Source organism: Schistocerca nitens, chromosome 1 (genome assembly GCF_023898315.1).
Source record: "Schistocerca nitens isolate TAMUIC-IGC-003100 chromosome 1, iqSchNite1.1, whole genome shotgun sequence".
NCBI lineage: Eukaryota > Metazoa > Arthropoda > Insecta > Orthoptera > Acrididae > Schistocerca > Schistocerca nitens.
Window position 1 is genome coordinate 578,762,642 of NC_064614.1, and position 14,088 is coordinate 578,776,729.

The following is a 14,088-nucleotide window of genomic DNA, read 5'->3' on the forward strand; positions in this document are numbered from 1 at the left end:
ACCCTAATCCTCTCAGCACCCCAAGAACCAGCTGCATAGGAGTAACCCATCACTCATTAGCATCCTGCACTAGAACAACTCAATCATATGGCCCATCCAAAGTAATATCCTATGCCACACACACTCCCAGACCCTTGCCACATGGATCACATCCCAGTGGAAGACTTAGGTGCAAGATCAGTCCAATTCATCCACTCAGTATATCCATCTCTAGTCCCTTCACAAGCTTATCCTACCCATCAGAGGCAGTATCACATGCCAAAGCACGTCATATCACATACCAGCTCTGCTGTGATTTATGCACAGCATTTTTAGCAGTGTTGATCAACCAGTGGCAGAACACACTGCTCCACACAACATGCTCAATTTCAATGTCTGCTTCACAATGCATGCCATCTGGATCCCCCTCCCCCCTCCAGCATTAACATTTCTGAATTATATGGATGGGAGTTATACTTGGAATACATCCTCTATTCCTGTAATCCTCCTGGCCTCAATCTCCAGTATTTCTCAGTCTTCTTCATGTGATTTTTGATGTTTCAATGTCTCTACTGTTCAGTGAGTTGTTGCCTTTATTCCTAAATTATCAACACAAGAACTTAATACACAAAGTTTGAGAATAGGCCTGAAAATAAAACAGTATAAAACTACAATGAAGTAACAGAATCAGTTGATGAGTTTTTGTATTTAGGGAAGTTGGAGAAATGACTGAATGGACAGGTAAACAAATAAAACGAAAAGCAAAAATGAGGCCTAATGTGTTTTTGAAAAACTAAACAGAATTTTCAGAACAAAGCTTTTGACATGCCTAAAAATGAAAGGTTATAATCAGGTTTTGACTTACAGAAGTGAGACAGACTTTTTTTAATACAGAAACCGCTCAAAAACTGTAAGTTGCTATGTGAGGAATGGAGAGATGCAAGCTGGAAATTACTAGACGAGACAAAACAAACTTATGGATCAGGGCACAGAATGAAAATGAAATGGAGGAGGGGAGGACATGTAGTCTTGCAAATGGATAATATTGTATGGACCAATGGAGTTCTTTGTTGAATTCTAAGAGATGAGAAAAGACTGAAATGATGAGCTGACAGAAAGAGAGTAGATGAAATTAGAAAACACGCAGAATCAACATGTATGCATGCAGCTGAAGAGTGTCAGGCGTGGAAATATCTAGATCAGGCCTCTAACCAGCAGTTGATATTAAATAGTTGTAGCTGTAGTTGTGCTGCTGCTGCTGATGATGATGATGATGATGATGACTGTTGTATCTCCAGGTGGTTGCCTCTGATACAACCAAGTATACAGACGTGGACCACAGCTTGACACAGCTGCAACCCACAGGCAAGACTACCATGGGAGACAGCCTGATAAATACCGTGAACAGTCCAGGTCGTTTTCGACCAATCTGCCAGGTGCTGCCATGGCATCAGGAGGTGCCAGCCTCACTGTTGGTAGCTTGCTTGTCACAGTACAAAGAGCTGTGATCAAAAGTACCTCTACCCTTCTGCAATATCACATGTCACCTGTATTCTTCCTTAAGGTGGACATTTAGGACACAATCCGGCCACTCCACCACAGCAGTGAGCTTAGTGTGTGCTCATCATGTACATCGCTCAGCTGTTAGAGGATTCATCACTGCCATGTCTGAGCTGTCATGCTATCATCGAATGCCTCCTCTGAGCCACCCTGCTGGATTCCACCTCCAGCTCACTGCCTACCATCCAGGGCTCTTGCTTCACTGGGCATCGCCCCTGGTGGTCTAAGGCTCTTGCCTTGCCGAATGTCGCTACTGACCATCCACAGCTTCCTCCTCACTGGAAATCATCTCTGTCTGTCTATGGCTGCAGTCTTGCTGGACACCATCTATAGGCATCAACAGGCACCACCTCACTGGACACCATCTCAGGCCATCCAGGGCAGCAGCCTCACGGGTAACCACCTCAGGCTATCTAGGGCTACTGCCTTGCCAGACATCATCTCAAGTTGTTCAGGACTACAGCCTCCCTGACTGTCCAGGGCTACCACCTCACTGGATACCATCTCTGGCACTAACCATCCTTGAGTGGTCTACTGCTCTTGGCTATCATTGTCTCATCAGATTGCTCCTGTGTTACTGTATTTCAGTTGTTTAGTGTTAATAAAAGGACTGTCATTCTGTGCTAACAGTGCACCTCATTGCAGCAAGTTTCTCCCTCAGGCCAGAAACACAATGGAGGTGATGCAGATGTTCTTTCATGCTGTAAGGGGGTCCACAGCTCCTTACGTAAAGATAAAGGTAGCTTTGCCTTACACAGGTTGAGGCAGGCTACATATCAATAGTTGAGCGCCACGAGTTCCAGAGAGATAACGCAATCATTAGTAAAGGGAGTGCAGGCAGTGTGCAGGGGAAGACTTCGCTACGAGGGCTCCATGTGAGCAGAACATGGTGTAATGGTGGAAGGCTATCTGTAATATGTACTACTGACTGAGCATGTTCCCGACATCACAGGTTGACCCTCATAATTTATCAATCCTGACAAAAGAGTTTATTTTGTAGTGTTTTGATTAAGTAACTATATCATACTGTGATTACATGTTCCACATCACCTACACTGGCCACATATAATTGGAATCCAATGAGGATTGCAGTGTGTTTGTGCTAGTTAATGCAATAGCATGTGAAGATATCAAAGAGTGACCTGTGATAAGTGTAACAATCAGTAAATTGTAAGACGAAGGGACTAACTGCAACACATTTATGTAAAACCAAGAATGTAATACTTAATTAGGGTGGAACACTCTAGTGATTATTATTACAATAGAAACTTATTGACTGCGTTAATGCATTATTCATCAGCTGAAACACTGATATGAAACAAGACCACAGCAGTATTAGACAATCAGCCTCTTATCTTTAGGTCACAGCCAGTGTAACCCATTTAGTAGGCTGTTACTCAGTGATTAAAATAGCCAAACCAATCAGGAGGGTTTCAAAGTCTGATTTTTCTATTTTTTTCAGTGTTCCATTGTGAATGTCAGGGACCAGGCTTGTTTGCAATGAAGGAATGAGTATCTGTGCCCCCAGAAGCTGGAACAGAAGCAGATGTGGATACACCTATGCTGCTTTTAAGTTAGGTGCCTATAGCGATGCCATCTCCTCCAACACCCCCAACACTGCTTGTGGTTTCCAAAAGGTCTTCAGCCAGTGCTGCTGCCCTTCCCAATCCAGCCATCCTACTGTCACTGGCTCTGCACTGCAACAGCCTCCTCTGCCGCCACCACAGCTTCCTTTGACACCAACATGGCCCCTGTACCACTGGCATGGCCTCCTTTGTCACCAGCTCAGCTGCCTATGCTGCCTGCATGGCTTTCTTCACTACTGGCTTGGTTCCCTCCAATTCTGGCACTGCCTTCTTTGCTGCCAGCCCAGTCACCTCCCCTGGCAGCCACGCCAGTAACTTTGTGTTTCCAGTGGTTATCATTGGTACAGCTCATCTCCAATTGGCTGTGGATGCACCATTTGTGCCATCACATCTCTGGCCACCACCAATGACTTGCTCAGTCTCCCATTGCCCACAGACAACATGTTGGTCAAATCGTGTATCTGGCAGCCATCGAAGGTCAAGCCATCTCATGTCGGCCACTGATATCTTGCCATCGAGGTCCACTGCATTGAGCCTGCTTCCTTTGGATGTGACATTGCCTCAGTGCAGGCTATGCCATCTCTTCTTAAGAGGGAAAGGGGGGTGGGCGGGGGGGGGAGGCGGAAGGGATACTGTGTCCCCATGCGCTTGTGTACAACCAACCATGCACTCATGGGCCATGGTTGCTGCAGCTACAATCTACAAGCAATACATCAGAGATCGCATTCAAACAGCCTGACAATAACATAGATAGCGTTGGCTGAATCTAACGATCTTCCAGCTGTGGCCATGCCACTGGGTGGCGCCATGCTCGCTGCTGGCAGCCTGCATGTCGCAGCACACACCACTGCGATTGAGGGTGCCTCTCTCCTTCGCCAGGATCAGGTGCCTGCTGTGTGTGCACCTTTATTCTTCCGTCAGGCAGATGTTTAGGGCACTACCTAGCTGCTCCCTGGTAGCATAGCCAGTGTGCATTCACCATGTACATCACTGAACTGGTCAGGATAAAGGACACCCATGTCGAGTTATTAGGCCATCATTAACTGCCTCCTCTGCACCGACATGCTGGACTTCCCCTGCCCATCCTCCAGCTCACTGCTGATCACCCAGTGTTCTCATCTTGCCACATGTCACCTCCAAGTGCGCAGGGCCCTCGCCTTGCTGGACATTATTTCCAAAAGTCTGGGGTTTCTGCCCTGCTGGATATTAACTCCAACTGTCCAGCACTAAAGACTCAGTGGACACAATCTCCAACCATCCAGGCCATCACCTCACTGGATGCACCTCCAGTCATCAAGGGTTACAGCCTTGCTGGACTCTGTCTGCTATTCATCCTTGAGCATCATACTACTCTCGGCTGACCACAGCCTCATCAGACTGCACCTGTGTTATTTAATTTCAGTTCATTAGTGTTGAAAAACCTACAGCAGTTTCTATGCTAACTGTACATCTCACTACACTGTGTTGCTCCCCCCTGTCACCAACACAAAAACAATAGTGACAATGAAGACCACAATAATAATGATGATGATGAGGTCTTTGCAGGAAAGTGATATGAACTGTTGCAATATCCAACAGGGAAGATCCAGCAAACTAAAGCTCCCTTATTACCGATGACAGAAGCAAACACTATCAAATGGTAAATGTAAATGGTAAATGTAAACCAAGAGCTTTAATTTCATTGGAAAAAAACAAAGGAAAGAGAATTTTGTGAAAATATGTCAAATATACTAAAGTTATTTTGTTTGGAAATGTGTGGTGAGTCATCAAAGTAGTTCTACATCAGGGAACAATTTATGAAATGAAACTTATTGCTGGACAAATAATCAGTACGTATTAGTCTTAATTGTTTTCTGTTGTACATAAAATAGTTTCTGGTTATCATTTGCTACGAGTAACTCTAAATGATGTGAACATAACACACACATACTTTATAAAGCTAGTCATGGTTTCTAGTGTTGTTGTCTTCTTTGATGTTGTTTAAGTTATGTTAAAACACATATTTTGTTCACTGCACCTATTTTAATAGTTACACGTATCTTTCATGTTATTCTACCATGACAAGATGAGGTTTCTCTCTAGTGGATTTATATTACCACTCGATTAAATGTTCTCACTTTTGTCCTCTATCTTATATTCTCTCATTCAACTTCTATCTAGCTTTCAATTCACTCCCTTATAATCTTCTTATATGTGCTTGTGCCTGCTTATTTTCTCTATTTCTGTGCCCCCTTCCCCCCCCCCCCCCCCCTCTGACTTCATAGTTATTTGAAATCAACTAATACAATGGTGTGAAAAACTTATGGGTGAAAATTACTTTCTCAACATGTGTGACTGCCAAGTAACACAGCTCAATGAAACTTGAACCACACAATATACAAGCATGTCACAGTTCCATTAGGACTGCTTATGTGAAATTCCAAGCTGCTATGCTATCTCATGGCAATTTTTGGTGTTAAAATCATTGAAATTTCAACAACAGATGTGTATATGGTCAAAGCACTAGCATCACTGCATCAAACACCATGAATGTAACAGTGTATGTCTGACACTTGTTGGAAAATGGTGGGGCAGAAGTGGGGCAATGTCAAGTTTTCATTAAGCTTCATGTTGGTGGGTGAGAGTTGTACCCAAATACTAAGAGGCAGGTTCCTTGTGCTCCTCCACAACACCACCCCAGTCCACAAAGTGAAGATCATGCATAAGTTTTTGGCCAGAAAGTGGGTCACAATCCTGGATCACCTGCTATATTTGTCGGATTAGGTCACAGCCGACTTCTGGGTTTCCCCAAATTGAAGTCTGCCTTGAAAGGACACCATTGTGAAGCAACTAAGGACATTCAAGAAAATTGTCCTGGTTCCAAAAAAGGACTGCAGTCACTGTTTCAAAACACTTTCAAAATGATTTCACCCGTGTATTGAATCAGGGGGAGACTATTTTGACAGTAATTTTGTGAACATAACTCATGTCTTTTAATTTTCATACTCACAGTCCTAATGGAACTGGGACACACTGTGAAGTACTGAAGGTAACTAAAGTAAATAAACAATGAGATGAACAGAAATGATGCTTATATTCAAACACAATAATTACACTGACATCACTAGAATTTATGATAGTTCCCTGCACATTACAAACAACAGAAGATGGTTCCCAATAGAAAGTATGATCACCATAGACAGCAACGCATGCCCTACAATGTGCTCCATGCTGGCCCTAAGGTTGGTATGGAGTGCTTGGGGTAGGGCATTCCAATCCTCACAATGTGTAGCAGTCATATGCTGCTGTAATTGACCATGGTCGACCTACACCTCACGCTTAGGCAGCAGTGCTCATGATTCAGAATGCTCTCTATGCATGTGAAACGAAGCTGCAAGCAATACCAAACTCATAAGCTATGCTTGTCACACTTTGATCTTCTTCCAGTTTCCCAATGATTCTTTCCTATGTGAATTCATCCAAACATTGTCTCTGGGCCATGTTGTAATGAAGAACACCACCACAGTGCATCATAACTGTTCGCAGATTGATACACACTGTCTTTTCCCAACCATTCAACTACCATGAGTTGCAGGGTGAGCCCCATTTGATGCTATAATCACACTCCAAACCAAGTGATGTCCAACTTGCTGTGCATGGATGGGAGACCTCTGGCAACATGCTCCCACACTTTCATTCATTTCCACCAAGTAGTTAATATGTCATAATAATTTACTAGCTTGTCTTTAAGTTTTGCTGAACAGTGTATTTTATTACTGCATAAAAATATATGGCAGGCTATAACTATACTGCAGCACAAAACTTGGCTTAGACTTAAGAACTTTGAGGAAGGCTCATTCCAAATGGTGATTATTGTAACCTTATACTCTTGGTTTTGTTTCTTGATATAGAATTTTCAGTGATTTTTGTGTTTTACCATATTTTTCAACTTGTTTCGTTTCCCTAAGTCTTGATGAAGCCACAGACATGATGTTTGTTGTCAACAAGCACAGTTAAAGTGAGATGTCCAACACTTAAACATTCGCAGATCAACTTAATCTTAGCCTACTATCCTCCATTCTTTGTGTACCTTCTACCAAAATCTGTTCTATATTAATTCTACACCTATCATTTTAATACTGCTATCTTTCTTTTGACTTCCCTTGCTGTTTTCTGTCTGTCTTACAGCCTTTCCTTATCTCTGCCCATTCAATAGTTTTAACCCCTCTCACCATTCACTTTCTCATTCTCACTATTTTATTTGCTATCTTTAATTTATCCTCAATTCAATACTATTCTTTCCCTCCCTATAAATCTGCAACAACTTGGAAGTATCATAGAAAATATTCTACAACTCCAGAAAAAGAGCACAAAAAGATTTATCAATACCTGAAAAATAAAATAAAATAAAATTCTACAGGTCTTCTAATCTGCTGTGTCTGCCCGTAAGTGAGGAGGGTGAATGTACCATAAATATACTTGTGGATCTGAATACATGCCTTTTTATACATCATCCAGAGCAAGAAACTTAGCAGATAGAAAGAAGTTTTTATTATTATAGGGGTTTCACACTGAAGGTATGAACATAAGGAATCCACATAAGGCCCAATTCACAAAAGAATGGTGTGGCACGGACATTTGGTGGGGATGTGGCATTGCTTCACACCAATTCCATGTTAATAATGAAGCAATTCACACAAAGATCGCATGGCAGGGACATATCACTTTGTGGTACATGCCACATCTGTTTGTTGGCATGAGTGACAGACCAAAGGGATGCATGATGGAGGTGCTCAATTGGTACAATGCTGTTTTCATTAATTTGAAGTCATCCAATGTCTCTCAAAAAATTGTTTTATATAGATGAAGCAAAGCTACATCCATCTCTATAGATAGTTTCTCAGTAAAATTTTTATTTTTCATGTAAAAAATTAAAATCATTGTTTTGGTATTCACATGTGGCTCTGCTATACATTCTTTCTCATTCAATTTTGAGGCTACTGTTTGGAAAAAAAGACATATTATAGTCCAACATAACAGCTTGATAGTGAACTGGTTTTATTTTTCTTTATTGGCCATAGTTATTGTGATACTTTCCAAAATAATTAAACCACCAGTCATATTTTGAAAAGTTCACAGTGAAGAATGTAGTTGCTAGCCAGTTTGCATTTTGTGGACTTTAGTAAATAGGTAACTCTGCCTGAAACACAGTTAAAATATTGAAATTGTTTTTAAAAATGAGAGGAGAGTGATTCCTCTTTCCAGTGCTGAGTAAATAAGTGATATATTTTGTCATTTGGTCACGACGATTTATGACGCGCAACACTCAACATTATGGCTGTGCTCTATGTTGATTTGCAGTTCGTGTTTCTCTTTTGTATGTCGTTTATGAAGTCAGTTAGGATCACATTTTAAGTTAATACTGCATAAAGAGTCATTTTCATTTTAAAATTGGAGGCAGACAGACAATTATTATCTTCTTTATTTTCCTGGAAAAACAACATCAAATCTGTGCAGTTATGATGTTGTGCTGCTGAAACACTCTGGTTTTTCGGTCACTTACTGCAGAAACAGAAATGGTACTTTGAGACAGTACGACGACACACACTATGTTCACTGCAATACAAATCTGCACAAGCAACAGCAGAAGAGAAAGAAAAATTTTTGCAAGTACACTGAACATGTACAGTCAGCATTACATTTTATGCTATCAGTCAATGATAGATGTGCAAATACACTATTCGCTTGGTGCTCGCTCACAGAAATTCCATTTTTCAGCTCGTATATGTTGTCACATGTCAAGTAAGGCTTCCTTCGCGGTACTTTTTACTGGCAGAATTTTAACACATGAGATAGGGAAAACTGTAATGTTGTTGTTGTTGTGGTCTTCAGTCCTGAGACTGGTTTGATGCAGCTCTCCATGCTACTCTATGCTGTGCAAGCTTCTTCATCTCCCAGTACCTACTGCAACCTACATCCTTCTGAATCTGCTTAGTGTATTCATCTCTTGGTCTCCCTTTACGATTTTTACCCTCCACGCTGCCCTCCAATACTAAATATGTGATCCCTTGATGCCTCAGAACATGTCCTACCAACCGATCCCTTCTTCTAGTCAAGTTGTGCCACAAACTCCTCTTCTCCCCAATCCTATTCAGTGCCTCCTCATTCGTTATGTGATCTACCCATCTAATCTTCAGCATTCTTCTGTAAAACCACATTTCGAAAGCTTCTATTCTCTTCTTGTCCAAACTATTTATCGTCCATGTTTCACTTCCATACGTGGCTACACTCCATTCAATACTTTCAGAAACGACTTCCTGACACTTAAATCTATGCTCGATGTTAACAAATTTCTCTTCTTCAGAAACACTTTCCTTGCCATTGCCAGTCTACATTTTATATTCTCTCTACTTCGACCATCATCAGTTATTTTGCTCCCCAAATAGCAAAACTCCTTTACTGCTTTAAGTGTCTCTCTTCCTAATCTAATTCCCTCAGCATTACCCGACTTAATTCGACTACATTCCATTACTCTCGTTTTGCTTTTGTTGATGTTCATCTTATATCCTCCTTTCAAGACAATGTCCATTCCGTTCAACTGCTCTTCCAAGTCCTTTGCTGTCTCTGACAGAATTACAATGTCAATAGCAAACCTCAAAGTTTTTATTTATTCTCCCTGGACTTTAATACCTACTCTAAATTGTTCTTTTGTTTCCTTTACTGCTAGCTCAATATACAGATTGAATAACATCGGGGAGAGGCTACAACCCTGTCTCACTCCCTTCTCAACCCCTGCTTCCCTTTCATGCCCCTCGACTCTTATAACTGCCATCTGGTTTCTGTACGAATTGTAAATAGCCTTTCGCTCCCTGCATTTTACTCCTGCCACCTTCAGAATTTGAAAGAGAGTATTCCAGTCAACATTGTCAAAAGCTTTCTCTAAGTCTACAAATGTAAGAAACGTGGGTTTGCCTTTTCTTAATCTAGCTTCTAAAATAAGTTGTAGGGTAAGTATTGCCTCAAGTGTCCCCATATTTCTACGGAATCCAAACTGATCTTCTACCAGTTTTTCTATTCATCTGTAAAGAATTCGTGTTAGTATTTTGCAGCTGTGACTTATTAAACTGATAGTTCGGTAATTTTCAGATCTGTCAACGCCTGCTTTCTTTGGGATGGGAATTATTATATTCTTCTTGAAGTGTGAGGGTATTTCGTCTGTCTCATACATTTTGCTCACCAGATGGTAGAATTTTGTCATGACTGGCTCTCCCAAGGCCGTCAGTAGTTCTAATGGAATGTTGTCTACTCCCGGGGCCTTGTTTCGACTCAGGTCTTACAGTGCTCTGTCAAATTCTTCACGCAGTATCATATTTCCCATTTCATCTTCATCTACATCCTCTTCCATTTCCATAATATTGTCCTGAAGTACATCGCCCCTGTATAGACCCTCTATATACTCTTTCCACCTTTCTGCTTTCCCTTCTTTGCTTAGAACTGGATTTCCATCTGAGCTCTTGATATTCATGCAAGTGGTTCTCTTTTCTCCAAAGGTCTCTTTAATTTTCCTGTAGGCAGTATCTATCTTACCCCTAGTGAGATAAGCCTCTACAGGCTTACATTTGGCCTCTAGCCATCCCTGCTTAGCCATTTTGCACTTCCTGTCAATATCATTTTTGAGACGTTTGTATTCCTTTTTGCCCGCTTCGTTTACTGCATTTTTGTATTTTCTCCTTGTATAAATTAAATTCAATATATCTTCTGCCACCCAAGGATTTCTATTAGCCCTCATCTTTTTACCTACTTGATCCTCTGCTGCCTTCACTACTTCATCCCTCAGAGCTACCCATTCTTCTTCTACTGTATTTCTTTCCCCCATTCTTGTCAACTGTTTCCTTACGTTCTCCCTGAAACTCTGTACAACCTCTGGTTCAGTCAGTTTATCCAGGTCCCATCTCTTTAAATTCCCACCTTTTTGCAGTTTCTTCAGTTTTAATCTACAGTTCGTAACCAATAGATTGTGGTCAGAGACCACATCTGACCCTGGAAATGTCTTACAATTTAAAACCTGGTTCCTAAATCTCTGTCTTACCATTATATAATCTATCTGATACCTTTTATTATCTCCAGGGGTCTTCCATGTATACAACCTTCTTTGACGATTCTTGAACCAAGTGTTAGCTATGATTAAGTTATGCTCTGCGCAAAATTCTACCAGGCGGCTTCCTCTTTCATTTCTTACCCCCAATCCATATTCACCTACTACGTTTCCTTCTCTCCCTTCTTTTCCTACTACCGAATTCCAGTCACCCATGACTATTACATTTTCGTCTCCCTTCACTATCTGAATAACTTCTTTTATTTCATCATATATTTCTTCAATTTCTTCGTCATCTGCAGAGCTAGTTGGCATATATACTTGTACTACTGTCGTAGGTGTGGGCTTCGTGTCTATCTTGGCCACAACAATGTGTTCGCTGTGCTGTTTGTAGTAGCTTACCCGCATTCCTATTGTTTTATTCATTATTAAACCTACTCCTGCATTACCCCTATTTGATTTTGTATTCATAACCCTGTATTCATCTGACCAAAAGTCTTGTTCCTCCTGCCACCGAACTTCACTAATTCCCACTATATCCAACTTTAACCTATCCATTTCCTGTTTTAAATTTTCTAACCTACCTGCCCGATTAAGGGATCTGACATTCCACGCTCCGATCCGTAGAACGCCAGTTTTCTTTCTCCTGATAACGACGTCCTCGTGAGTAGTCCCCGCCCGGAGATCCGAATGGGGGACTATTTTACCTCCGGAATATTTTACCCAAGAGGACGACATCATCATTTATTCATACAGTAAAGCTGCATGCCCTCGGGAAAAATTACGGCCGTAGTTTCCCCTTGCTTTCAGCCGTTCGCAGTACCAGCACAGCGAGGCCGTTTTGGTTAGTGTTACAAGGCCAGATCAGTCAATCATCCAGACTGTTGCCCCTGCATCTACTGAAAAGGCTGCTGCCCCTCTTCAGGAAGCACACGTTTGTCTGGCCTCTCAACAGATACCCCTCCGTTATGGTTGCACCTACGGTACGGCTATCTGTATCGCTGAGGCACGCAAGCCTCCCCACCAACAGCAAGGTCTATGGTTCATGGGGGGGGGGGGGGAGACTGTAATGTTATCTTGCAGTAAATTTACTACTGTAATGTTATCTTGCAGTAAATTTCTTTGCCAGTACCCATCGGCTTCTTTGCACTGCTCTGACGAATTAACAATTGCTGGAAATTATGACTTTTCCTTCCCCTTAGTGTAGTAAGGTTGTCAGATGGAATGTGTAGCCAGACATATTCAGTGATTTTGAATACGCCTCTCTGAAAACTGTAGTCTAATGTGTTAAAATCCCTGAAATTCTCTGGTTACATTTTGCACAGAAGGAATCCACAACCCTTGGGATTGGCAATGACTAGAATCTAGCTTTCTGGGTGAAAGGGTATTTTATTCCTCTCTACAATGGAAAAATCTCTATCACATGCTAGGAAACTATGACCTCTAAAGAGGAATTGCTGGTCTACAGCAGTGAAATATTTATGGATGATCAGATTTTGGAAAACTAGGATAATATTTTGAATATCTCTCACAAAAGCAGAAATGTTTAGGCTTATTTTAAAATGAAAACCACATGAAAAATAGGAATTATGATCAAGAAATTCTAATTTTGCTGATTTTCTCTGAATGCTGTCCTTTGCTTTGTCTAATGCAATACAGAAACACTTTTGTGTTGTAAAAATGCTGGAAATATTTGCGATAAATGTTCAGTTTCTTCACTATGATGAATGTGCCACATTTCTTTCCTGTTTTCAATCATAACATATGTACGCAATATTTTCTTCACTGCTCAACATTCAAGAGTTGTGAAAAAGCCAGTGCATCAGTACTGTCTGATGAAGATAACATATTCTGATGCTCTCGTAACACAACCGTTCGGTGTCTCTCTGACAGTGCCACTTCTGTGTAAATTGCTCATGTCCCATCCACATCACATTCCTGACTTGTCGCTGCTAGGTGTCCACGTCATACAATTTCTTTGTGAATTGGACCTAAGGTCAGGAGAATAAGGTTTCTATAAGCCAGTTTTACTATTGCACATTTTACATTCCAGTGCCATTGTGATGCATAATTTACTTATAATACCTTCCAGTTTATTTGAGCATACTTACTTGACCTTGGGAAAGGAAGTTTGCCACCATGGCTGCTTTTACTGCATTGTCTACATCTGCATCATTAAATATAATAAGGGGTGATTTGCCGCCAAGTTCTAAAGTAACTTTTTTCATTCCTGCTGCAGCTGTAAAGAAATCAATCAATTCATTATATTTTACACTATATATTGCAAAAAATGTTACTGTTTTTAATATAATACATTTCTTGTTTTATCTACAAGGAAACTTATCGTTTAACTGAAACTGTAACTTAAAATTACCAAAAAAAATCTATTTACTAAGTGACAGCAAGGGCAGGCATGGAAATGAGGTCACGAAATTAATACCTTTGTTCTGTTAAAAGAGAAGAAGTGGTTGGAGTACATTAGGTTGACCAAGGATTTATTAAGAGTGTTGTCATGGACTGTGAGTCACAGGAAACAAATCAGGGCATGCTGGAAAGAAAATAAACAATCACTTGTTAGCAATAAACAATCACTTGTTAGCAATAAACAATCACTTGTTAGCAATAAATAATCTGAAACCTAAGCTGCTGCAAGAGACAGAGATGGAAGCTCATAAGTTAGAGATAAAGGAAGTATAGAAAAAAAGATTACAGACGAGACAAAAATGGATAACAACAGAAAAAAAAATGTGGTGGGAGGCATGGCATTGTTGTTGCTGTTGTGGTTTTCAGTCTGAAGACTGATTTAATGCAGCTCTCCATGCCACTCTATCCTGTGCAAGCCTCTTAATCTCTGAGTAACTACTGCAACCTACATCCTTCCGAATCTGC

The 14,088-nt window shown here is 41.0% G+C and overlaps 1 protein-coding gene across 3 annotated transcripts in view; it reads right to left on the reverse strand.

Annotated features, from left to right (window-relative positions):
- Positions 1-14,088, reverse strand: part of LOC126255276 (4-trimethylaminobutyraldehyde dehydrogenase A-like) — a 197,622-nt gene that overhangs the window by 38,192 nt on the left and 145,342 nt on the right. For all 3 annotated transcript variants that reach the window (XM_049955382.1, XM_049955381.1, XM_049955380.1), the window contains one exon: positions 13,311-13,438. In XM_049955382.1, the coding sequence (XP_049811339.1) occupies positions 13,311-13,438 (128 nt within the window). The remainder of the gene's footprint in view (positions 1-13,310; positions 13,439-14,088) is intronic.